The sequence below is a fragment of the Bubalus bubalis genome, chromosome 6 (assembly GCF_019923935.1).
Source record: "Bubalus bubalis isolate 160015118507 breed Murrah chromosome 6, NDDB_SH_1, whole genome shotgun sequence".
NCBI classification, from domain to species: Eukaryota; Metazoa; Chordata; class Mammalia; order Artiodactyla; family Bovidae; genus Bubalus; species Bubalus bubalis.
The window spans coordinates 11660379-11686666 of NC_059162.1; the positions used below are offsets into that span (position 1 = coordinate 11660379).

The 26288-nt window shown below is 39.9% G+C and overlaps 1 protein-coding gene across 1 annotated transcript; it reads right to left on the minus strand.

Annotated features, from left to right (window-relative positions):
- Positions 1 to 14930: 14930 nt before the first annotated feature.
- LOC102409467 (T-cell surface glycoprotein CD1e, membrane-associated) lies at positions 14931 to 18474 on the minus strand. Its single transcript, XM_006052493.4, has 6 exons — positions 18329 to 18474; positions 17687 to 17983; positions 16824 to 17102; positions 16301 to 16579; positions 15801 to 15894; positions 14931 to 15691 (listed from the first exon to the last, which is right to left on the minus strand). Exons 1-6 carry the CDS (start codon positions 18387 to 18389, stop codon positions 15532 to 15534), a joined length of 1170 nt encoding a protein of 389 aa, XP_006052555.1. The 5' UTR covers positions 18390 to 18474; the 3' UTR covers positions 14931 to 15531.
- Positions 18475 to 26288: the final 7814 nt, after the last annotated feature.

Here is a 26288-nt window from a genome sequence, read left to right on the forward strand (position 1 = left end):
AGAAATAAACTTCTCAAAATCATTTGCCAGGATTAGAGTTCTATATTTGATATTGAAAAACCTGATATTGGAAACAAGAATATAGGTTATATGTAATCTTTTCTTCTCTAGATTACTCCATTCTATTACACAAAGGCAACCTTGCCTCCAGCATAGCCCTATCTTCACCCTCCATCTTCTCTAATGTGGGCAGTAGCTACTAACCACTACTCTCCACGTCTGAGTCTTAGGATTTTTATCTACTATTCAATTAATTATGTGATCCACCAATAATCTCAGTAGACTAGATCAGCAAAGCTATTTTGATCTCTTTTATCCATTGATATTAAGAACAAAAATATGATTTAGCATCCCCAGGGTCTTCTGTCTCCTTTTTCAAAGCTAAAAAGTTTTACTTTGATCTTCATCTCATGCAAACTACACAAAGCTCTAGTTTTTTATGTCATAGCTTTATATGATAGCTATAAAGTTCTAGGCAATTTGAACATAAGACCACCAAATTTTCCTGCCACTTGCTGTACACAAAGATATTTTTCTTCTTTAATTTTATGGAAACATAGATTTATTTACAGATAAAAGGAGACTGTTTAAATTTTGAAAGCACAAATATTCAAGACTGTGTTCTAAAATCTCCAAGTAAAACCTGGTAGTTCTTAAAGAAGCACTAAAAAATTATCATTTCCTTATGTGAATTTTCCTGAAACCTCTAGAGTTGTATACACTGAACATTGAGAAGACTGTGGAAAAGAGGCAAATAATTACTTTCATGTTTTATTCTAATATTTAGATAATTAATTTTATTAATATGATATATTTCTAAAATTTGCAATTATTAAATTACTGAAGTAATCAGTAAAATACAATAAATATATCTACTAAGAAAAAATAATACAGCAGCAATGATGTCATAGCTTATATAGCATAAAATTAAAAGCAGGATAAGTCATAAGCTCTTACTGTATCATAATAATAGTGTTTCAAATGAACCTAGAATTCAGTTTGTGAAGCCCAGACAATGAACTAGGTAGGAGCCAGAATTCTTCTTTCTTCTAGCAAAACTGACTGCATTTATATCCTAATTCTTGTGGAATTAGTCTGCAGTTGCCAGGTAAATTACAAGATGCCCCAGTAAATTTTAAATTTGAGTAAACATAAATAATGAGTTTAAGAGTTCCTAAAATATCATGTGGGATATACCAAAAAAAATTTTTTGTTGTTTATTGGGAATTCAAATATAATTGCAGAGAAGGCGATGGCACCCCACTCCAGTACTCTTGCCTGGAAAATCCCATGGACAGAGGAGCCTGGTAGGCTGCAGTCCATGGGGTTGCTAAGAGTCAGACACGACTGAATGACTTCACTTTCATTTTTCACTTTCCTGCAGTGGAGAAGGACATGGCAACCCACTCCAGTGTTCTTGCCTGGAGAATCCCAGGGACAGGGGAGCCTGATGGGCTGTCGTCTATGGGGTCACACAGAGTTGGGCACAACTGAAGTGACTTAGCAGTAGCAAATGTACTTGTGAATCCAGACATGAATGGTGTTTTCATGCCTGCTGAATCTTCCAATTCTCAACCAAAACTCTTGGTTTACTGCTGTGCTTAGTTACTCAGTAGCATCCAACTCTTTGCGATCCCATGGACTGTAGCCCACCACGCTTCTCTGTCCATGGGGATTCTCCAGGCAAGAATACTAGAGTGGGTTGCCATTCCCTTCTCCAGAGGATCTTCCCAACCCAGGTATCAAACCCAGGTCTCCCACATTGCAGGAGGATTCTTTACAGTCTGAGCCACCAGAGAAGCCCATGCATCATGGAGTACAGGTTTAATTCCCTCATGCTATGTGTAAGTCCCAGTGGCCTAAGTTTGCCAGAGTTTATTTGGTTTTGTTTTTGTGACCAAATCGATTTTAGAAAGAAATAACTCTTCCATGCTGTTTTAAGGCCACCTCATCCTCTCAATCACAGGTTCCTTTTCTAAAACTTATTTTCAGCACTCAAAAAATCCCTAGCTGATTCCTATTAGTTGTCCTCTTGGATGGTCATCCTCCCCTACTTTTAAATACATATATATATATATATATATATATATATATATACACACACATGTATACACACATACACACACACAGAGTCATCTTACTTAGTGTTAAAACAGGTGTCTCTAACATTCAGACTACGAATGTCATACAGGTCCATAGCCTCTTAAGAACCAGGCCACACAGCAGGAGGTGAGCTTCATCTATATTTATAGCTGCTCCCTGAAGCTCTGATCACCACCTGAGCTCGACTCCCTGTCAGATCAGTGGTGATGTTAGATTCTCATAGGAGCTTGAACCCTACTGTGAAGTGTGCATGTGAGGGATCTAGGTGCAGGAAAACAAACTCAGGGTTCCCACTGATTCCACGTCATGGTGAGTTTTGTAATTATTTCATTATGTATTACAAAGTAATAATAAAAATATTGTGCACAATAAGTGCAATGTGCTTTTGAGTCATCCCAAAACCATCCCCGCCTCCCTCCCCCAGGTCTGCAGAAAAATTGTCTTCCACAAAACCATTCTGGTGTGAAAAAGGTTGTGAACTGCTGTGTTAAAATACTAAGTAAGTATTATAGATCACTTGGGCTTCCCATGTGGCTCAGTGGGTAAAAAATTCACCTGAAATTCAGGAGACACAGGAGACCTGGGTCAGGAGGAGCCCCTGGAGGAAGGCACAGCAACCCACTCCAGTATTCTTACCTGGAGAATCCCGAGAGCAGAGGAGCCTGGAAGGCTATAGGTTGCAAAGAGTCGGGCACAAATGAAGTGACCGAGCAGCAGTTACCACACACACACACACACACACAAAATTAAAAACTAAAGAAAAATAATGTTTTCTCCTTTATGTACACACTCCCCTCATGAACTAGTCTACTCATCTGATCATTTGTGATTAATAGCAGAAAAAAAAAAACCCATAAGATAAAATATTAAGCATATTTGTGAATAGTAATAAAATATTTTGCAAATTCAATTGGTTGTCACTAAAAATTAGTCTGCAGTCAAGTTTCACACATTGGTATCAAATAAATCTTTATACTCAAAACCCATTTAGGATCAAATTTACTCAAAAAAAGAAAGAAAAATACATCAACTCCTGATCCATAGCCACTGGTATCCTTTTTTTAAAAAAATATGTCTTCACATGGTTTATTACATACATCACAATATAATGAACACATCTGTCACTGAAATAGCACAGTCCTGATTCATATGCACAGCCATGACTCTTAGAAGCATCTTTTACACTTGTGTCTCTACATAGTGTATTATATGCACCGCAGTGAGGTGAACACATGCATTCACCACAGTAATACTACTCTGAAGCAACAGGCATATGTACTTTTAGAGACATCTTTTATGCCTGTGTCTTTTTTAAAAATGTTGATAAGAAATACGTACCATGAAGTCTAACCCTGTGACAGATTTTCAAGTGTATTAAGAGTTAAGGGTACAACAGATCCCTAGAAATTTTTATCTTGTATAACTGAAACTTTGTGCCCATTGAACAGAAACTTTTCACTTCAAGTCAGAAGCTCCAACCCCTGACTGCTTTCCTACTTTCTGTTCCTCTGAGTTATATTTCCCCATAGGTCTTTTCCAACACAGTAATTTCAGGCAGATTAAGAGAGGTAGCTATTATGTTTTCAGCTTAAGTTGACAGGAAACATCACATGAACTAAAAATTCATTTGGAAGAATGCTCCATATAATTGAAAGATTAATTCAAACACTAAGAATCCATAGAAATAACTCTTCTTTGTCTAGACACAGACTGATTTTTTCCCCCAATTATGTGTCATTTAACTTCTCACTTAGGTTAAATTGTGCAGCCAGGATGAATCTTCTGTCCTTATTTTAATTCAGTCCTTTCTCAATTTACATAATAATCACTGAAAATGTCTCTTTATTGACCTCTTAAATTCACTGCCTATATTAGACCCGTTATGCCTCTCTAATATGACAGTATTATAGCCCATTCCTACCAAAAACTCCTCTCAGTGTCAAAAATAAAACACCCCTAAAGTACGAAATGAGTGAACTGGGTCATCAGCTTTGTTTACAGATTAACAAGGGGAAATTCCCTGGCAATGTTGAAAATTAGAGCGTGTGTTCTTTCAGATCTCTGTTTGACATAGTTTTGTTCTTTCATGTTAGTTGTTGAGTGAAAACATGCTATTTCAACTTGAGGCAAAGTTGTACCTCATTTGTTTCATTTATTATTTTTTTTTCTTTTGACCTAATGTCTGCACCTGGCATCACACAGTTTGAATATGAACCTACTGATATATACTTTTATGGTTCAGTGAGCCTACTGTGTCAGTGGGAAACTCTCTAGAATTTTTACTGGCTTAAAGTCATTTCAATAATGACATGAATATATTCAAACATTAAGCCCTCACAATCCTTCTATACAATAGGCATTAAATAGACAACTAATTATAAAGCCTTAAATATATGAAACTGGTAAAAAATCAAATACTAGGAAAGAAAATCCTAGAAGAAAACTTAATGGGAGTTTATATGAATAAGGATATGGATTAAAGTAATAAAGATTCAGCTGAGTATATCTGAAAATGTAAACAGATAAGGTAGGAGGACTCAGAAAAAGAGAACCAGGCATGGCTTTCTTGATATTAGAGAAGACATTTTTAACCTAAGCTATTTTATGATCTACATTCAGTTCAGCTCAGTCACTCAGTCGTGTCCGACTCTTTGTGACCCCATGAACTGCAGCATGCCAGGCCTCCCTGTCCATCACCAACTCCCGGAGTTCACTCAAACTCACGTCCATCATGTCGGTGATGCCATCCAGCCATCTCATCCTCTGTCGTCCCCTTTTCTTCCTGCCCCCAATCTCTCCCAGTATCAGAGTCTTTTCCAGTGAGTCAACTCTATGCATGAGGTGGCCAAAGTACTAGAGTTTCAGCTTTAGCATCATTCCTTCCAAAGAACACCCAGGGTTGATCTCCTTTAGAATGGACTGATTGGATATCCTTACAGTCCATGGGATTCTCAAGAGTCTTCTCCAACACCACAGTTCAAAAGCATCAATTCTTCATCACTCAGCTTTCTTCGCAGTCCAACTCTCACATCCATACATGACTTCTGGAAAAACCATATCCTTGGCTAGATGGACCTTTGTTGGCAAAGTAATGTCTCTGCTTTTGAATATGCTATCTAGGTTGGTCATAACTTTTCTTCCAAGGAGTAAGCCTCTTTTAATTTCATGGCTGCAGTCACCATCGGCAGTGACTTGAGCCGAAAAAAAAATAACGTCTGACACTGTTTCCACTGTTTCCCCATCTATTTCCCATGAAGTGAGGGGACCAGATGCCATGATCTTCATTTTCTGAATGTTGAGCTTTAAGCCAACTTTTTCACTCTCCTCCTTCACTTTCATCAAGAGGCTCTTCAGTTCCTCTTCACTTTCTGCCATAAGGGTGGTGTCATATGCATATCTGAGGTTATTGAGATTTCTCCCGGCAATCTTGATTCCAGCTTGTTCTTCTTCCAGCTCAGCATTTTGCATGATGTACTCTGCATAGAAGTTAAATAAACAGGGTGACTATATAATCCTGGCCACAATTCTTGCCCTTGAACAGGTGTCCATAATAATGATCTTAAGGGAACTAAAGAACAAAGTGTAAATGGGCAAGAGAATAACAATAGCAAGGATAAAACATCAGTTGTAAAGATTCCCAGTTTGTTTCTGTTTTGCAGAGTTTAAACCCCATTGGACACTCATCCATCAGATCAACTGAAACCTCAGGGATGATAATACTGAACTTTTCTGATTCTTATGACTTCAATCAACTAAAACTTGAGCTCTGTCAACCACCCAAGTCCATTTATGAATGTACATGTACCCTTAGCTTAAAACTTCCCCGATTTTGCTGTTCAGGGAGATACTGCTTTGGAAAGATCCCTAGTGTTCTCCTTACTTCCTGAAAGTAATGAATACTTCCTCCTCCCAATCTTCATTTTGTTTGTGTCTTTTGGCTCAACACCCACAAAGAGGCAAACCCAGTGTTTCAAGTGACAAGCAGAAAATTCTAATTATTGTACCATGAAATTTTTAAATCTTTATCTTTTGTATCTTTTTCTAAATTTCTTAAGCACCATGTCTTTCTAGAAATCATCACTTTTTAACTTTTGAGAAGCTGACATTGCTTGAGCAATTATACTATCATTATGATGTATTTATTTTGTTACTGTTAGTAAAAGTTTATATTATGGAATTCATTACATTTATTATACAAAAATCCTTAGTATTTAATATTATTAGTAGAGATATCAGAATATATGTCTCAATATTAAATTTGCATAGTTAATTCTTCTTTCTAAAATATTTGGCTAATTCATTTAGTATGCCACTGTCTAGGTGGCATATTAAAAAACAGAAACATTACTTTGCTGACAAGGATTCATCTAGTTAAAGTTATAGTTTTTCCGGTAGTCATATATAGATATAAGAGTTGGACTATAAAGAAAGCTGAGCGCTGAAAAATTGATGCTTTTGAACTGTGGTGTTGGAGAAGACTCTTGAGAGTCCCTTGGACAGCAATAAGATCCAACCAGTCCACTCTAAAGGAAATAAGTCCTGAATATTCACTGGAAGGACTGATACTGAAGCTGAAGCTCCAATACTTTGGCCACCTGATGCAAAGAACTGACTCATTCGGAAAGACCCTGATGCTGGGAAAGATTAAAGGCGGGAGGAGAAGAAGACAGAGGATGAGATGGTTGGATGGCATCACTCATGCGATAGACATAATTTTGAATAAGCTTCAGGGGTTGGTGATGGCCAGGGAGGCCTTACGTTCTACAGTCCATGGGGTCAAAAAGAGTCAGACACAACTGAGTGACTGAACTGAACTGAGGTTTGCCTTAGCTTTTCTTCCAAGGACCAATCATCTTTTAATTTCATGGCTGCCATCACCATCTTCACTGATTTTGGAGCCCAAGAAAATAGTCTGTCACTGATTCCATTGTCTCCCCATCTATTTGCCATGAAGTGATAAGACCAGATGCCATTATCTTAGTATTTTGAATGTTGAGTTTTAAGCCAGCTTTTTTACTGTACCATATAACTACCATATGAACCAGCAATTCCACTCCTCAGTATATCCAAAAAAGAAAAAAAAAACTAATTTGAAAAGATACATGTACCCCAGTGTTCACAGCAGCACCATTTACAATTGTCAAGGTATAAAAGCAACCTAACTGTCAAACAACAGATAAATGGAGAAAGGTGTGGTACATACACACAATGGAATACTACTCAATCATAAAAAAGAACGAAATTTTGCCATTTGCAGCAACATGGACTTAGAGGGCATTATGCTAAGTGAAATGCTGGACAGAGAAAGACAAATACTGTGAGACACCACTATCTGTAGAATCTAAAAAGCACAACAAACTAGTGAATATAACAAGAAAGGAGCAGGTTCACAGATATTGAGAACTACCAGCTAGTGGCTAGTGAGAACTACAAGCTGGTGTCTGGCTACCAGTAGGGGGTGGGTGGGGAGGTGGGCAACATGAGGGTGGGGAAGTGGGAGGTACAAACCCTGAGTGTAAGACAGATTCAAGGATGTGTCATACAACAAGAGGAATATAGCCAATATTTTGTGATAATTGTAAATGGAAAATAACCTTAAAAATTATATAAAGAAATCAAATTAAGGCATCATCAGCACTGCACTCCCTCTGGAAAAAGAAAAAAGAAGAACAGAGTAGTAAGTACATCATGCCTCTGTATGGAGCATCCCTGTAAAACGTACCTGAGATTGTGCAAATGTTTATGGAAGCTATGACACTCCTGAAAGCAACCTTGTGGGTAGCACACTGTTGACAAGTGGAAGCATAAACTAGAGAGGAAAAAACAAGATGCTACTTGGTAATTGATGCTGAAAGACTGCTCTGTGAGCATAGGTGAGGTGCACTTTTAGTAAGATTAAGTCTGCACCCAGTAAGCAGATAAGGATCACTGCAATTTGGGTCTAGATAAAATTATGCCCCATTTTATAGTCATCTAATTGTGAGACCAGGCTTCCCTGGTGGCTCAGTGGTAAAGAGTCTGCCTATAATGCAGGAAACATGGGTTCCATCCCTGTGTTGGGAAGAGCACCTGGAGAAGCAAATGGAAACTCACTCCACTATTCTTGCCTAGGAAATCCAAAGGACTGAGGAGCCTAGTGGGCTACAGTCCATGGGATCACAAAAGAATCAGACATGACAGCAACTAAACAGCAAGAATGGTGAAACCAGACAGTATTTGTGTTTAAGGACTTGTGTCCTTTTGCCTAAAAAGTGCTACACATTGATTCAAAGCTCTCCAATGACTTTCAATCACAATGTTGTGACTCATAGGCCACCATTATGATGTGACTTCAATTCAGTGCCCTTATCTCCTACTATGTTCCTCATCACTTACTCCAGTACAGTTGTGCTGGATTTAGAACATTTCAATGTGCAATACTGTTCTTATTTGTGCTCCCTTGCCTTGGGATGTTCTTCCCATAAATATTGCATGGCCTGTTTCTTGCTTTAGGTGTCTCTTCAAAAGCCATCTTCTTGAGTCCCACATTCTGTCCATCATCTTTAAAATAATAGCCCATTTTTCCCTATGATCCCCTTCCCTCATTTCATTTCTTAATTATAGTATATGTCAGTTCAGTTCAGTTCAGTCACTCAGTTGTGTCCGACTCTTTGTGACCCCATGAACCGCAGCACGTCAGGCCTCCCTGTCCATCACCAACTCCCTGAGTTTACCCAAACTCATATGCATTGAGTCGGTGATACCATCCACTCATCTCATCCTCTGTCGCCCCTTCTCATCCTGCCCTCAATCTTTCCCAGCATCAAGGACTTTTCAAATGAGTCAGCTCTTCACATCAAGTAGCCAAAGTATAGGAATTTCAGCTTCAACATCAGTCCTTCCAATGAACATCCAGGACTGATCTCCTTTAGAATGATTGGATCTCCTTGCAGCCCAAGGGACTCTCAAGAGTCTTCTCCAACACCACAGTTCAAAAGCATCAATTCTTCGGTGCTCAGCTTTCTTCACAGTCCAAATCTCACATCCATACATGACCACTGTAAAAACCATTGCCTTATCTAGACGGACCTTTGCTTGCAAAGTAATGTCTCTGCTTTTGAATATGCTATCTAGGTTGGTCATAACTTTCCTTCCAAGGAATAAGTGTCTTTTAATTTGATGGCTGCAGTCACCATCTGCAATGATTTTGGAGCCCCAAAAAAATAAAGTCAGACACTGTTTCCACTGTTTCCCCATCTATTTGCCATAAAGTGATAGGACTGGATGCTATGATCTTAGTTTTCTGAATGTTGAGTTTGAAGCCAACTTTTTCACTCTCCTCTTTCACTTTCATCAAAAGGCTCTTTAGTTCTCCTTCACTTTCTGCCATAAGGGTAGTGTCATCTGCATATTTGAGGTTATTGATATTTCTCCCAGCAATCTTGATTCTAGCTTGTGCTTCTTCCAGCCCAGCATTTCTCATGATGTACTCTGCATATAAGTTAAATAAGCAAGGTGACAATATACAGCCTTGACATACTCCTTTTCCTATTTGGAACCAGTCTGTTGTTCCATGTCCAGTTCTAACCGTTGCTTCCTGACCTGCATACAGATTTCTCAAGATGCAGGTCAGGTGGTCTGGTATTCCCATCTCTTGAAGAATCTTCCACAGTTTATTGTGATCCACACAAGGGATTTTGCATAGTCAACAAAGCAGAAATAGATACTTTTCTGGAACTCTTTTGCTTTTTCGATGATCCAATGGATGTTGGCAATTTGATCTCTGGTTCCTCTGCCTTTTCTAAAACCACCTTAAACATCTGAAAGTTCACAGTTCACGTATTGCTAAAGCTTGGTGGAGAATTTTGAGCATTACTTTACTAGTGTGTGAGATGAGTGCAATTGTGCGGTAGTTTGAACATTCTTTGGCATTGCCTTTCTTTGGGATTGGAATGAAAACTAATGTTTTCCAATCCTGTAGCCACTGCTGAGTTTTCCAAATTTGCTGGCATATTGAGTGCAGCACTTTCACAGCATCATCTTTTAGGATTTGAAATAGCTTAACTGGAATTCCATCACCTCCACTAGCTTTGTTCATAGTGATGCTTCCTAAGGCCCACTTGACTTCGCATTCCAAGACGTCTGGCTCTAGGTGAGTGATCACACCATCCTAATTATCTGGGTCATGAAGATCTTTTTCGTATAGTTCTTCTGTCTATTCTTGCCATCTCTTCTTAATCTCTTCTGCTTCTGTGAGGTCCATACCATTTCTGTCCTTTATTGTGCCCATCTTTGCATGAAATGTTCCCTTGGTATCTCAGATTTTCTTGAAGAGATCTCTAGTTTTTCCCATTCTATTATTTTCCTCTATTTATTTGCATTGATCACTGAGGAATACTTTAACTCTCCTTGCTATTCTTTGGAACTCTGCATTCAAATGGGTATGTCTTTCCTTTTCTCCTTTGCCTTTTGCTTCTCTTCTTTTCATAGCTGTTTTGAAGCCCTCCTCAGACAGCCATTTTGCCTTTTTGCATTTCTTTTTCTTGGGGTGGTCTTGATCACTGCCTACTGTACAATGGACCTCAGTCCATAGTTTTTCAGGCACTCTGTCTATCTAATCTAGTACCTTGAATCTATTTGTCACTTTCACTGTATATTTGTTAGGGATTTGATTTAGGTCATACCTGAATAGTCTAGTAGTTTTCCCTATGTTTTTCAATTTAAGTCTGAATTTGGCAATAAGGAATTCATGATCTTAGTCACAGTCAGCTCAGTCTTGTTTTCACTGACTGTATAGAGCTTCTCCATCTTTGGCTGCAAAGAATATAATCAATAGCATATATCATGACTTTACACATAATTCTTTATTTGTTGTCTGTCTCTCCTGCCCTCTACCATTTAAGTTCTTTTTTTTTAATTTTATTTTATTTTTAAACTTTACATAATTGTATTAGTTTTTCCAAATATCAAAATGAATCCGCCACAGGTATACATGTGTTCCGTGTGAGGATATTTTACTCTTGGATCTCTGTTGTATATAACTACATATCATAGCATCTATCACATGGTAGATGTCCCATAATTATTTGTTGAGTCTGCAGTGTAGTGCTTAAAGCATAGATTTTGAAGCAAAACTACCTGTAATACTTATTAGTTATGTGGCCTATGTATCCTATGGGCCTATGTATCCCTATGGGGCTTCCCTATGGCTCAGCTGGTAAAGAATCAGCCTGCAGTGTGGGAGACCTGGGTTTGATCCCTTGATTGGGATGATCCCCTGGAGAAGGGAAAGGCTACCCACACCAGTATTCTGGCCTGGAGAGTTCCATGGACTGTATAGTCCATGGGGTCACAAAGAGTCAGACGTGACCGAGCGACTTTCACTGTCACTTATGTATCCTCATCTATAAAATGTCAATAATAGTACGTAGCTCAGGATTGTTCTGAGAACTCCATGAGTTAATATGTATAAAGTGTGTAGAAAAGTGTTTAACCTACTACAGGTTCCACTTAAGTGTATTCTATCATCCAGTCAACTTTGACCATAAAACGGGTACTTTTCTCATTGACTGTAGTAATTGAGTTAATGCTCAAGTTGTGGTCATCCCATTATAGATAATGGGATGATTAACTTGTATTACATTTTTGGCAGTGGTGTTCACATCTAGCTCAGGATTATGGAAAAGGGAATAGGACATAGGTGAACTTATAAAGTAGGCTTTGGAGACTGGCTATCCAGGAAGAATGATGAACCAAAGAGAATAAACTTGTGATCTTGGAAACTTAGTAAAATGATGAAATTACAAAAGAAAATAAGAAAAGAGGAATGATTGGTGAAGAAAATTTGTAAGCTAGTTTTAATTTCCTAAGAGTAAATCCCATGTCCCTAAGATCTATAGCAGATACTGTCTGTAGGTTGCATGAAGAGACTTTTAACAATACCTCTCCCCTTGAGCACAGGCTCCCAAGCAGGTGCTGTGTGAATATCTTTTTTCATCTGCAAGTGATAAAACTGAAGGCTTGGATCCCTGTTTCAGTTTATGTTGCTCCACTTACTCAAATCTTTCCCATCCTCAGGTTACTTCATTCATTAGGCAGAAGATTTCAGATAAACATTCTCCAAGCCCATGATTTGTCAAGGACATATGGTCACAGTGTTTTTCTGGCTTTGGACCCCAGCATATTCTGATTCATTCAGTCCTACTGCTGCCTGCCTCCAACAATTAATGTTATTCCTAGAGAAATTCACCAACAACCAAGAACAATGCCTCCATCTCTTTTTCCAAACCCATCTCCTATTGTTTCTACTTCATTTGTGTACACAACAGAATACAGTAAGGCCCAGGTTTGCACTGTTAGCAAAACAGGTTACCTTTTTGGTTTTCTAGCTTGCAGGAATGGAAAGTATTATCCTTAATTGTGGAAAAACCCACCCCAGAGTCTAGAATATTAAGTCCCATCTTCCAGGGTTCCATCTAGAATGATATGGTAACAGAAAGAACTAGATGACATCTCTGAGTGATTAAGTGACATATTTTGCTTTTAAATACTAGATCCTCACCCAGGAGCTCAGATTAAATTACCCAGCCCAAAAGTTTATACTACAGTGATGACACAGAGCTTTTCTGGCCATCTCATGAACCAATATTTTAAACTTTCCCAAATCCTGTTGAGCTGGTATTTCTGGCAATGTGATCATATGTTCACCTGTCAGGGCTCTTTTTAAACCCATCTATGCCAGTTTTATTGATGGGTGTATATATGCAGGCATCCTAGATCCATCTTCTTCTGGAGGTATATCTTGTGCCTCACCCAAATTTATGCCCACTTCTCAACTATAGTACTTTGTTGAAAGTAGAATTAGAATGCATTAAGGTATTGTGTTCAAGAACCCAGAGTTTCCTGAAAGTCACTAATTACAACGTTCATCCTTCCCTAAGAGATTCCCTCAGTTCAGTTCAGTTGCTCAGTCTTGTCCGACTCTTTGTGTCCCCGTGAATTGCAGCATGCCAGGCCTCCCTGTCCATCACCAACTCCCGGAGTTCACTCAAACTCAGGTCCATCGAGTCGGTGATGCCATCCAGCCATCTCATCCTCTGTCGTCCCCTTTTCCTCCTGCCCCCAACCCCTCCCATCATCAGAGTCTTTTCCAATGAGTCAACTCTTCCCATGAGGTGGCCAAAGTACTGGAGTTTCAGCTTTAGCATCATTCCTTTCAAAGAACACCCAGGGCTGATCTCCTTTAGAATGAACTGGTTGGATCGTCTTGCAGTCCAAGGGACTCTTGAGAGTCTTCTCCAACACCACAGTTCAAAAGCATCAATTCTTCGGCACTCAGCTTTCTTCACAGTCCAACTCTCACATCCATACACAACTACTGGAAAAACTATAGCTTTGGCTAGACAGACCTTTGTTGGCAAAGTAATGTCTCTGTTTTTCAGTATGCTATCTAGGTTGGTCATAACTTTTCTTCCAAGGAGTAAGCATCTTTTAATTTCATGGCTGCAATCACCATCTGCAGTGATTTTGGAAGTCTAACACTGTTTCCATTGTTTCTCCATCTATTTCCCATGGGATTCATTAAAATGCAATAGCAGAGAAATCTAGAGTAGCACGTTATGGTAAACTGGACTTGTCACTCACAGTATGAAGGACCAAAAAATCCATGTAAGATCTGAGTGAAGAATGGTCCAGATGGAGGGGAAAATATGCATAATATTGCCTTAAGTCAAAAGAATTTTGGTGTTAATAAAAGACAGAAAGAAGTCCAGTTACAAAGAAGCATAATATCCAGTAGGGGAAAGATTAGATGTGGGACCAGAGAAGTTAGCCTGATCCATATAAGAAGTTCAAGAACTATGGTGACCAAAAAATTAGGGTAGTGGGGAAAAATTATATTCAAACAGGAGATATGAGAACTATACTTAAATCGCACACCTGAGTTAGATACTGAAAGTTTCCTCCTTGCACATTTTCATTTTGATAGAGAAGGACCTTCTACTATGTGATGGAACTTCATTATTTATTGCCCCAAAAGCCCTTTAAAATTCTGCCTTCCTCTCTGAAATCTGGTGCCTGCTTCTAGATAGGATGTTTGTATACCTTCTGCATTCAGAAGGTGATGAACTCTCAATAGGGAAAGGACTGACTTCAGTTGTTCATGTGTAAGAGGACAGCTTGGATAAGTGATCATGGGACACTTGGGAATGCCCCATACAGAGTATTAAGTTCCCACTAAAAAATCTATACAATCTGCTCAATTACTCCATCTGAGGGAAGATGTCAAATGAACATCAGTATGAACTCTACACCTTACTAGCTTTCTGATCTCCAACAGACTCATCAAATGAATCTCAATTAAAGCAATTAGATAATTTTAATATCCATATTAAAAATTAAGGGGACAATAAAGTATATGTAATAATAATAATAATAAGTCAAAATGCTAAAGAAAATAAATGTAACTTGGCTGGCATCTGATCAATGTATCCTTTCCTTGCTTGGCTTTGTCCATAAAAATAATCCTCAGTCTCCATGTTCTGTTCCTAACTTTCCAAAATATGAATGTATCCCCTGAATATGTGTATCCACAAAGACATATATAGTAATACACAATCTCAGAGAAGTAGGAATGTCAGTCCAACCCTACCCTCTCTTTGACAAGAGAAAATCTCATGTGTTATTATTTTCTTTAAATATCTCTGAAGATGCATGAACACCGTGACAGCAATGAAGTCTGAAACACTTAGCTGCCTCCTTCACCTTTGGTGGGAGACAGACAAAGAGTTTTAATAAGAACATAGCCAAATGATGTAGAGATGACAAAAAGGAAAGGGATTAAGACAATGTATTTGACTATACATTTATTTCAGTCAGTATTTATTGAGAAAGATCTCTTTCAGGACAAACCAGCTACATAATTTGTGAGGCCAGTATAAAATGAAAATGCAATATCTCCTTCAAAAATGAACAAGATTTTGAGACGGCAACAACTGCACAGGTTACCTGCCAACAATCTGCCAAGAACCAGGTGAGGTTTTCGATGATGGACACAAATACAAACACGTAAATCTTGCTTTCAAGCAAATGAGAGAAAAACACAAAAAATTTAAAATGACTGTTTGGAGTAGGAAGAGATGAGTGTATTTAGGAAGAACAGTCCAATTTGGGATATAAAGAAGAGCTTTCCCCTGGACAATCCAGGGAAGTTCTTAAGAAAGAGGCATCTGAATTAAAATTTTAAGGATCAATAGTGATGAACATGTGGCTGAAGTAGAAAAGATATTCTGGAAGATGGGAGGGGAAAAAAAAAACAGATTTTCAAAAGGGTGCAGGTCTGGTCTCTGACAGAACAAATCACTTTAGCAAAATCAAGCTTTGTTTAGAGCTATGAATCATGTTTAAACAGAAGCGGAAAATGATTTTATGTGGAAGGTAAAACTAATGACACTAGAGTTGATTTAGCCTGGCTTTCCATTTCTTTAAGAGTTTGTTTTTGATCCATGATTCCAGTGCCAAGCAGAGCTGATGTCCTGAATTCCTGGGGTCTTGGGTTTTGGCTCCTATGGGAAAGGTAGAGTGGGAGATAGAGAAGACATCCTGATTTGAGCTGTGGGAAGAAAAGAAGATCTCGGTCAAATAAGGGAAATCAGAGAAAGGAGAAAGGGAGAAAAAAAGAATAAACTGATAAGAAGCTGAAGAGACAAAACAAGACTCACCTCTGCTTTTTAAACGATGAATCAACTATAACCAACATGACCAAGGTAACTATTACAATTAAGCAGATCAATATCCAGAATACAGAGTATCCACCTAAGTGGAGATAAAATAAGAAAATCAATCTATAAAATGCTCTCTTTTCTACCATAGTTAATGCTTCTCATTTCACAGTGGTGGGACCTCCCCAGAGTTTTAATCTGTCTTTTCTAGAGTCCTCATTTCAATTCATCCCGAGTCTGTGTCTCTGGTCTGTCCACTTTTTCTCTCTTTCATCAAATCACCAGCTCCTTCTTTTTTTTCTCTCTAGTACCTCTTATCCTCTTCTTGCATTTTCTTAAAATTTAACTGGTGTCATGCTCCACCTTTCTTTCCATGGATTCCCCCACCTGTAACCTCTTGCACATAGCATTTCTGGCCATTTTTTCTAAGTTCCTCACTCATTAGCTGTTTTTACTATGAAAAGACTATCACCTCCCAGCAGACCCCAGTTCTCTCTCACCCCAGTGGATGATGATGTCCTGGCCTCCTAGGCTGCTGTGCTTCACTTCGCAACTCAGGCCAGCTGCCTCCCCAGCCGCCACATCCAGGGTTACTCGGAGATACCAGGTCCCATCAGCATTGGGCAAGACATCACCTCGCCGAGTCCCTGGGTGCTTCTGCTTACCCCTCATCCACATCACCCATATGGGCTTTGGATGAAATCCAGAGACATGGCACACCAACAACAGACGGCCAGGCCCAGGACTGGGGCCTTTGGACACCCAAGCCTCTGGCTTCACTAGAGAGTAAAGAGGAGGATAAATAGAATTTAGGAGGGCACCCTAGACTACAGTTTAGTGACTTAGGGTTCCTTAAGTAGTTTGAGTAATCACTTCTTTCTCTTTTCTAGGAAACAGTTCTAAACCCAAACATCTCACCCTCTAGCTTCTTATTATGTGTTTCAAAAGGTTGATAAAGAGTAGAAAACTCAAATACAGGTGTTGAAACACCAGAAATAGGAGGGGAGAAAGAGTTGGGCTCACCTTGTTTTTCCAGTTCTGCCTTCCCTGCTTCAAGGACTCCTGCCAGAAACCGAGGACAGGTGTCACTGAGAAGCCTCTGCACAATTTCTTTAATAACTCGGTAGTGGTTGAGCACCCTACAGACATTCTCAGCTCGACTTCCTGCTTCTGGAGATGGCTTCCAGGAATTTTCTTGGAAATTCAGGAAATCTAATCCCTGATATGCTCCATTTAAGAAGGTTTCCAAAGCCTTCCCAGTATGAATTAAACATCCAAATGATACCTGGAGCTCAAAGGGGTCTGCAGGTAGATAAGGAAGAGAGAATCAATATGGAAAGAATTACAGGGAAGGAAAGTAAACAACCTAGAGATTTAAAGGAAGGAAAACTTGCTGGGGGATCACATGGAAGGCCAGAGGTGGGATAGGAAAAGGGGAGGAAGTTTGTGGGAAGAAAATTTTGAGATAATAAAGGTATTTTGAAATAATTAAGGGGAAGGGCTAAATGGAACTCTGTTAGAGAAATAAAGGACATTAACTGGAAGAGCAGACTGGGGAGTGGTTAGGTACAAGCGGAACCTTGTAAACATGGAAGAAAGGAGGGCAGAATCTTGGTGGGGAAAGGCTGATTCTGAGGCCAGGGTGCTGGGCAGAAGATCAAGAACAGACAGTTATTCAAGGTCTAGAACCTGATGGTATGTTTAGAGGTGTGAGAGCTATGTGTATTGGGTGGGAGAATAGAGTGGGAGTGGTGGTGAAGGGTGCAGCAGAGGAGGGACAGTGCCCAAAAGGAGACAAGGAACAACGTCAGCATCCACATTCCATCTATCCTTTAAAAGATGATCAGAGCCTTCTGGCGAATATTCTCTTGGAATAAAGAACTCACATTCAAACTGAAACTGACTGGCATAGGCCTGCACTTCCCGTGGGAAACTGTGGAAGTACAGCTGTAAGAGTGCCTGGATGTTCTTCAGCTCCTCCTTGCTGAAGTTACCCTGGGACCAGGGCCTCAGAAAGCGGATGCTGGCCAAGACACTATCCCAGCCATGAGTCTGCAGGTCACCCAGCCAGCCTGAGCCCTGGGTCTTCGTCCAGCTGTGGTTGGCAAAGGAGGAGATCTGGATCAAGCGGAAGGAGGGGGATTCTTCTGCAGCCAGATGATGGGGTCCTGGAACCTGAGGACCTGAGATAGAAAGTGAAAGCATGGGAAAAATTGGCCCCATAGAGGAGAGGATGCATGGTTACACATAGAGGAGAGATGGTTACACAGGTTGCATGTATTCCCATAGCCTCTGCCTCTGAGCTAGCATCCTCTTCCCAAAATCAGGCAGAATAACTGAAGAGCAGATTAACCGAAGAGCAGATTAACCGAGACTATGACAAAGAATACTTTTCTAGGAACTAACCTGGTGTGCAGACCCCAAGGGCATCCTGTAGGTGCATTACTCCCTTCCCCTGAGTCCTCCCCAGAACCTCTCTACCCTGGAGTGCCCAGCCAAGTGTGTCTTTCCACCTGGGATCATCTTACCCACTGTGCTTGCCCCATGGCAGAGAAGTCCCTTGAAGAGCAGAGGCAGCAGAAACAGCATTGGAGCTCTGTTAAGTGAAGGATTACTGCACAGGCAAGCTGCCCTCAGAACTCAGACACAGTTCCCCTCTCACCCTCTCATATGACTTCCCTTGGTACACCAACACACAAACCTCTCCCTCTGCCGACTTCCCTGCCAGAGAAACCCTACAGCGTCTGGCAGTCACAGGCCTCCCACACGGTCTCTCACTTCCCCTCCACTTCTCCCATTATCTGACTTCCTGATTTTCTTCTGCATGTGCCTACGCCCTCCTGATCCCCTCTACTGCGGCCAGTCCTGGCTTCTGAAGAAAGCCTATTGTCTGTGATTTGGCTGGAATACTTAGCATCTTTTAGAGTTGGAGAAATCAAGTCCATACTTGGGTTCTCAGTGTCTTTCTCTGTGAGAAGAAATGATGGAAGGTGATTAGTGATGCCCAGTGGCCTTTTCAGCAGTCTTCTCACTCCTCATCCTTCTGTAGTCTCCTCCTCCTGTATGCCACTTGGCTACCTTTCCCCCTTCTTATTGGTCTTCCCTGTTTTTCTCTACTAACTGCTTTCCCCCTGGAGTCTACACTCACTCCTCTCTCCTGTCCTGCCTGTTCCACCTCATCTCAGTCCCCTTCATCCCTTCATTCTGCTTTTCTCAAAATCATTGCCAGAAAACACTAGACATTTTGAGTGTAGCTGTTAGTGTACAGGCAAACCTCATTCATCATCCACAATGAAAAAGAAGCAGTAGTGACAATACAGGTTATCAGATAATCTATAAAAAATGCCTTTTTGCTCAGTTTTCCCGGACAGACTAGTTGTCACTGTTGAAGGGTCTATGTCTGAGTTTAACCTGGAAATGGTGAGCTGGGAGGCAGGTGGATTTCCAGTCATGTTCTGTGAGTGGGTCTGTGGGGAGTATCCAGGGGCCTTGGAACCCATTCTTACCCAAAATGAGTTGAGTATGTCTACTGATGGTGGGCAAGCTTGGCTCTGGGTATGAACGGTGGGCATGGCCTGGGAGCACTGGTGTCCCCTTTGGTTGTTGTTGACAAGAGAAGAGCTTTATTGGAGGCAGGGAAGTGACTCTAAGGGACTGTAGTGTGCATGGGAGAATTAATTATTTAGTTGAGTCTCTATTTTGGTTCCTTGCATTGACATTAGCTATGGCAGCCTTAAGGCAGTTGAAACATATTTCCTCTGTTTGGCCATTCATCTGACATTTAATTAGTGCCCACTCACAAAGAGTTGGACACGACTGAGCGACTTCACTATCACTATCAGTGCCCACTTGGTGCCAAACACATTTGCCAGACACTTAGGTTCAGAGAAGAAATTTATTTGGAGAAAACAACAAAACCCGACTAAAATGTCTATTTTTACTATAAAGCTTACTGAATAGTGATCATAATTGTGGAAAAAGATCCACATTTAGTCTCATCCTGGTATTGTTCCTGAATTCCAAAGACAAAAAACAAAAAAAAACAAAAACAAACAAAAAAAAAACAACTCAGTTTTAGACACATACTAGCTAATTAAAAAGAAGAGAATGACATAGGCTTCAGACTCCTCATGTGTGATGCTATGGGGAAATATTTCAGAACTCTGAGGTAATGAGATACTTCTAAATTACTTTATTCAGGCAAATTATCATTCCCCCATGAAGGCAAAGTTAAGCCATATTTGAACACTCAGGAAGCCAGGCAATATGCCACACAACTTCCTTTATGAAACTAAGTAAAACCAAAAATTTGCCTGAGAGTTGAACCATAAAGAAGGCTGAGCACTGAAGAGCTGATGCTTTCAAACTGTGGTGATGGAGAAGACTCTAGAGAGTTACTTGGAAAGCAAGAAGATCAAACCAGTCAGTCCTAAAGGAAATCAACCCTGAATATTCATTGGAAGGACTGATGTTGAAGCTGAATCTTCAATACTTTGGCCACCTGATGCAAAAAAAGCCAACTCATTGGAAAAGACCCTGATCTTGGGAAAGATTGAGAGCAGGAGGAAAAGAGGGTGACAGAGGATGAGATGGTTGGATGGCATCAGCAACACAATGGGCATGAGTTTTAGCAAATTCCAGGAGATGGTGAAAGACAGGCTGCAGTCCATAAGATCACAAAGAGTCAGACACAACTTAGAGACTGGACAACAACAACAATAAAGAACTCAAGAAATGACACAAGAATATTGATATAGAATGATTTTTAAGAGCTTCCCTGGTGGCTCAGTGGTAAAGAGTCCACCTGACAATGCAAGAGACACAGATTCGATTCTTGGTCAGGGAAGATCCCCACATGCCATACAGGAATCAAGCCTGTATGCCAAAACTAGGGAGCATGTGCTCCAGAGCCCGGGAACCACAACTACTGAGCCCATGTGCCACAAATACTGAACACCGAGTACCCTAGAGTCAGTGCTCTGCAATAAGAGGAACCACTGCAATGAGAAGTCTATGCACCAACTACAGAATAGCCCTTACTTGCTGCAATTAGAGAAAAGGACACACAGCAATAAAGACCCAGCACAGCCAAAAAAATACACATAAATAAAATTATTTTAAAGTTACTTTAAAAATATATAGTTAAGTCTAATTAGGTGTTTAAAATGAACTTGTAAAATTTAACACATTTGTTTACTATTTCAGAAAAAGTAATAATATTCAAGGAATTAAATTTCATATTAATTCATCAAAACCTGAGAAGGGAAATGAAAAGAAAGGAGAGAAATAAGGATTTCTGTACTTCAAATTATATTTTATTTATCATAAGAGCACAATATAAAATAAAGCCAGTTAGAAAAATCATTTCCATCATGTTTATAGAAAACTGCATTAAATCAAGGTAGCAGAGAGCACATTTAGCTCAGATGTCTAAAGTAATTAAAATATTTAAAAATGTGTTTTAATAAAAGATGAATGAATCCATCATCCATGTTGGAAAATAAGGGATCCAACTGCTGAAGAGAAATTTTAAAGTCCTTCTAAAATGAAAGCAAATAAAATGGTTCAAAATCCACAGACCAAAACATATGCAGAAGCAAAATAATACTAATATAAGAGGATGCCTGCAAAAACTATAAATGTAAATGAAAATGTAAAATATTTTAACTAAGTAGATTATTTACTACCCCTAATTTTACTGACTTTCAGGCTACAAGACATTTTGTTTTATGACAATATCCAAGAACTTCTCTCTTAACAGAATGACATATTTACCCAGGGAGACAATCTAGCCTGAAAACAGGCAACAGGCACTGTATTTACAGGAATAGCAGATCAGGGATTTAGCGCCTTGCTGCAAATATCACCTCCTTTGTTCTTGCTACAAACTGAAGAATCAGTTGCATCATCTGCACAGAAAAGCAGAGGAGGTCAAGGGTATATTTTGAGTAGCATCCTCCCAGTTCTACAGAGAGTTCAGGTAGATTTGAAACATTTATTTTCAACTTTATCTGAAAAAAATAAAGACTACGATCCTAATTATTTTAACTAAAGAATAATGAAAGGAGTAATTGCCAGAGTACAAGTAAAGAACATTAGAAAGTTAATGCTAAAACAGGTGGAGGATGCCTAGGAACTTATAGGAGAAAAGTGGACTTTGGAACTTAAGGATCAGAGAAAAGAGACAAAATGGGAGATGTTAGTAAACCCTTATTCTCTAAGTCATACTGAAGAACTGTCTCATTTTTCAAGCAACTGAAGGATTTTAAACATAGGAGTTTTGTGATTAAAATGCCTTTTAGGAAAATTCTCTAAATCCCAAGGAGATTCACTGGAGATTGTACCAGAGAATGATGAGACCATGATGGCCAATGATTGTAGTGACCTGGACAAAGGTAGTAGCAATGAGAATGGAGAGAAATGGAAATAGCAAAGATATCTTGGAGGTCATCAGGAGTAGTCAAACAAAGCGTGACCAAGAAGAGAGAAACAGGGCCATTCGTGAAGGCAGGCAGCACAAGTCTGGGGAGGATGGCATGGAGATGCACAGTTCAGATTGGTTCATGTTAGAGTAAGCCTCCAGATGGAGGTACTCGGGTGTTTCATGGTACATGGATTGTTTCAAGGGGGTGCTATGGACAACACAGAACCTGCCAAGAACATGATGTTGAGGGCCAAAATCTATCAAAATTCGATAGGCCTTATCTGCCTATCAAAACAAATGAAAAATATAGAGACAGATTTCCTCTATTTTTACAGAAAATCGAAAGGTGGGTTTTATTCTCAGCCAGTGGAGAGGGGAACACAGTAGATTCCCCATGAGGAGTCCAGGGGTTTATACAAGACAAGGGCTGTCAGTCAGGAGTAGGTGCTGACGAACAAAGGTGCTAGGATCTTGATTTCTTCCTCTTGCCTTGTTTCAAAGACAGTCATATACTGGCATCAGGACCCCAGTAATTGAATCTGGCTGTTCAATGGCTCTGAGGCCTACTTTTTGATATGTAACTACAAAGGGGAAGGGTATTGTAAGGGTAAACACCAAAAACAGGATGTATTTAGCATAGAGTCAAAAGAAAAAATGTGAGTTGTAGCCCCTGCAGAGTTAGGGGGAAGAAAAGCAAACTTAGAGACAGACATTCAGAGTTAGGAGGCAGAAAAGCAAACTAACTTAGTTACAGACATGCAGTGTCAAAAGCAGTTATTTCATTTATTTTAAAATTTAGAATTGGGAGTGTTCAGGTTTGCTCACTATTCTCTTTATCTTCTTTGTTCTCAGGAAAGCGAAAGGAAAACTCATTCCTCTTTTTTTTTTTCCTTTTCACTGCAACAATCAGTTCAGTTCAGTTGCTCCGTTGTGTCCGACTCTTTGCAGCCCCATGGACTGCAGCTTGCCAGGCTTCCCTGTCCATCATTGACTCCCGGAATTTACCCAAACTCATGTCTATTGAGTTAGTGATGCCATCCAACCATCTCATCTTCTGTCGTCCCCTTCTCCTCCCACCTTCAATCTTTCCCAGAATCAGGGTCTTTTCAAACAAGTCAGCTCTTTGCATTAGGTGGCCAAAGTATTGGAGTTTCAGCTTCAACATCAGTCCTTTCAATGAACACCCAGGACTGATCTCGTTTAGAATGGACTGTTTGGATCTCCTTGCAGTCTGAGGGACTCTCAAGAGTCTTCTCCAATACCACAGTACAAAAGCATCAATTCTTCAGTGCTCAGCTTTCTTTATAGTCCAACTCTCACATCCATACATGACTACTGGAAAAACCACAGCTTTGACTAGACTGACCTTTGTTGGCAAAGTAATGTCTCTACTTTTTCATATCCTGTCTAGGTTCATCATCATTACTTTCCATCTAAGGAGTAAGTGTCTTTTAATTTCATGGCTGCAGTCACTATCGGCAGTGATTTTGGAACCCAAAAAAGTAAAGTCTGACACCGTTTCTCCACCTATTTGCCATGAAGTGATGGGACTAGATGCCATAATCTTAGTTTTCTGAATGTTGAGCTTTAAGCCAACTTTTTCACTCTCCACTTTCACTTTCATCAAGAGGCTCTTTAGTTCTTCTTCACTTTCTGCCTTAAGGGTGGTGTCATCTGCATATCTGAGGTTATTGAGATTTCTCCCGGCAATCTTGATTCCAGCTTGTGCTTCCTCCAGCCCAGCGTTTCTCATGATGTACTCTGCATATAAGTTAAATAAAAAAGGTGACAATATACAGCCTTGACATACTCCTTTTCCTATTTGGAACCAGACTGTTGTTCCATGTCCAGTTCTAACTGTTGCTTCCTAACCTACAACACTTCAACAATGGTACCATAGAAAGAAGTGTAGATGGCATATAAATCTGTCCCTCACTTTCAAATTATATTTTTAGGTTAAATTAATAAGTATCTGTGTCATAGAAAATGTTCAGGTCTCTTGAATATGTTAATTTATTAATTCTTTGCTTGACTCATTATTTATTGAGAACTTAACTATATACCTGGCAGAAAGTGAAGAGGAACTAAAAAGCCTTTTGATGAAAGTGAAAGTGGAGAGTGAAAAAGTTGGCTTAAAACTCAACATTCAGAAAACGAAGATCATGGCATCCGGTCCCACCACTTCATGGGAAATAGATGGGGAAACAGTGGAAACAGTGTCAGATTTTATTTTTCTGGGCTCCAAAATCACTGCAGATGGTGACTGCAGCCATAAATTAAAAGACGCTTACTCCTTGGAAGGAAAGTTATGACCAACCTAGATAGCATATTCAAAAGCAGAGACATTACTTTGCTAACAAAGGTCCATCTAGTCAAGGCTATGGTTTTTCCTGTGGTCATGTATGGATGTGAGAGCTGGACTGTGAAGAAGGCTGAGTGCTGAAGAATTGATGCTTTTGAACTGTGGTGTTGGAGAAGACTCTTGAGAGTCCCTTGGATTGCAAGGAGATCCAACCAGTCCATTCTGAAGGAGATCAGCCCTGGGATTTCTTTGGAGGGAATGATGCTAAAGCTGAAACTCCAGTACTTTGGCCACCTCATGCGAAGAGTTGACTCATTGGAAAAGACTTTGATGCTGGGAGGGATTGGGGGCAAGAGGAGAAGGGGACAACAGAGGATGAGATGTCTGGCCGGCATCACTGACTCGATGGACATGAGTCTGAGTGAACTCCGGGAGTTGGTGATGGACAGGGAGGCCTGGTGTGCTGCAATTCATGGGGTCTCAAAGAGTCAGACACGATAGAGCGACTGATCTGATCTGACCTGATCTAACTATATACCAAGCATTTCACTAAGAGCTGAGAAAGAGAAGAGAAAGGAAGGAGGAATATAATTCTTGTCTTGGTGGAGTTTACTGTGAGTATCAATCAATATATAAGCACAATAGTCATAAACACTGAATGTAGAAGTACACAATGCAATGATGAGAAATGACAAGAAAAATGGACAAAGAGAGATCAAGGAAAGATTCCCAGAAAGTGTCAACATACCTGCGTTCTGGGGAAACAGAGGCATTAGCCCGGAAAAGAGACCACAGTCCATGCAGAGACCTGGTATACCTACCAGGGACTATGTCCCATCTGAGAAACTGAAACAGCCACAATTCACATGTATTTCACAATACACGGTTTCTCAAATATCATTAAAATCCTCTTCTATATTTCAAGTATAACTTTTCCTTAAAGAAAATGAAAGTGAATTCAATCAGTCCTGTCGGACTCTTTGCGACCTCATGGACTGTAGCCTACCAGGTTCCTCCATCCATGGGATTTTCCAGGCAAGAATACTGGAGGGAGTTGCCATTTCCTTCTCCAGGAGATCTTCCCAACCCAGGGATTGAACCTGGGTCTCCCGCATTGTAGACAGATGCTTTACCGTCAATGGACAAAAAACACTTGGACATGATTATGCACTGAATCCCATAGTGTACACTAGTAAAATTTGCACAGGTTTACATCTAGGTAACATAGTCAAAGGGCTCTTCATCTGCTAATCACTCATAGTAGCCTACAGCATCTGCAAGTTTCAAATAGTAATGAATGTGTCAAAGCACATTGTTCTATTCATTTATGAGGTACCAGGTGTGCTGGACAGCCAACAGTTTCAGAATGATGGGCTTTTATGTTACATCTGGGTAACACAAGGACTTCCTCAGTCACCCTCACCAACTTAAGCAGCTGTGAGCTAAAGCTCATTTATGCTACACCCACCACCACTCAGGAGACCTCCAAAGCTCTTTTTCTTTAATTGAAGTGTAGTTGATTTACAATGCTTTGTTCATTTCTGCAGTAGAGTTGAAGCTCTTTTAAACATTCAGCCAGGCTTCTGCTGAAGTTTTTTGCTTCTGTTCCTGACACTAAACCCTTAAATAAATGGGAATATTCAGAAAGCATCCTAATACCATGAAGACTAAGAGGTGCTTCAACAGTCTTGACCCCCTAATTTCTCTAGCATGGGGAACTTCCAGAATGGTGGAGTGAGGATCTTGGCTAACTCTCTTCCCC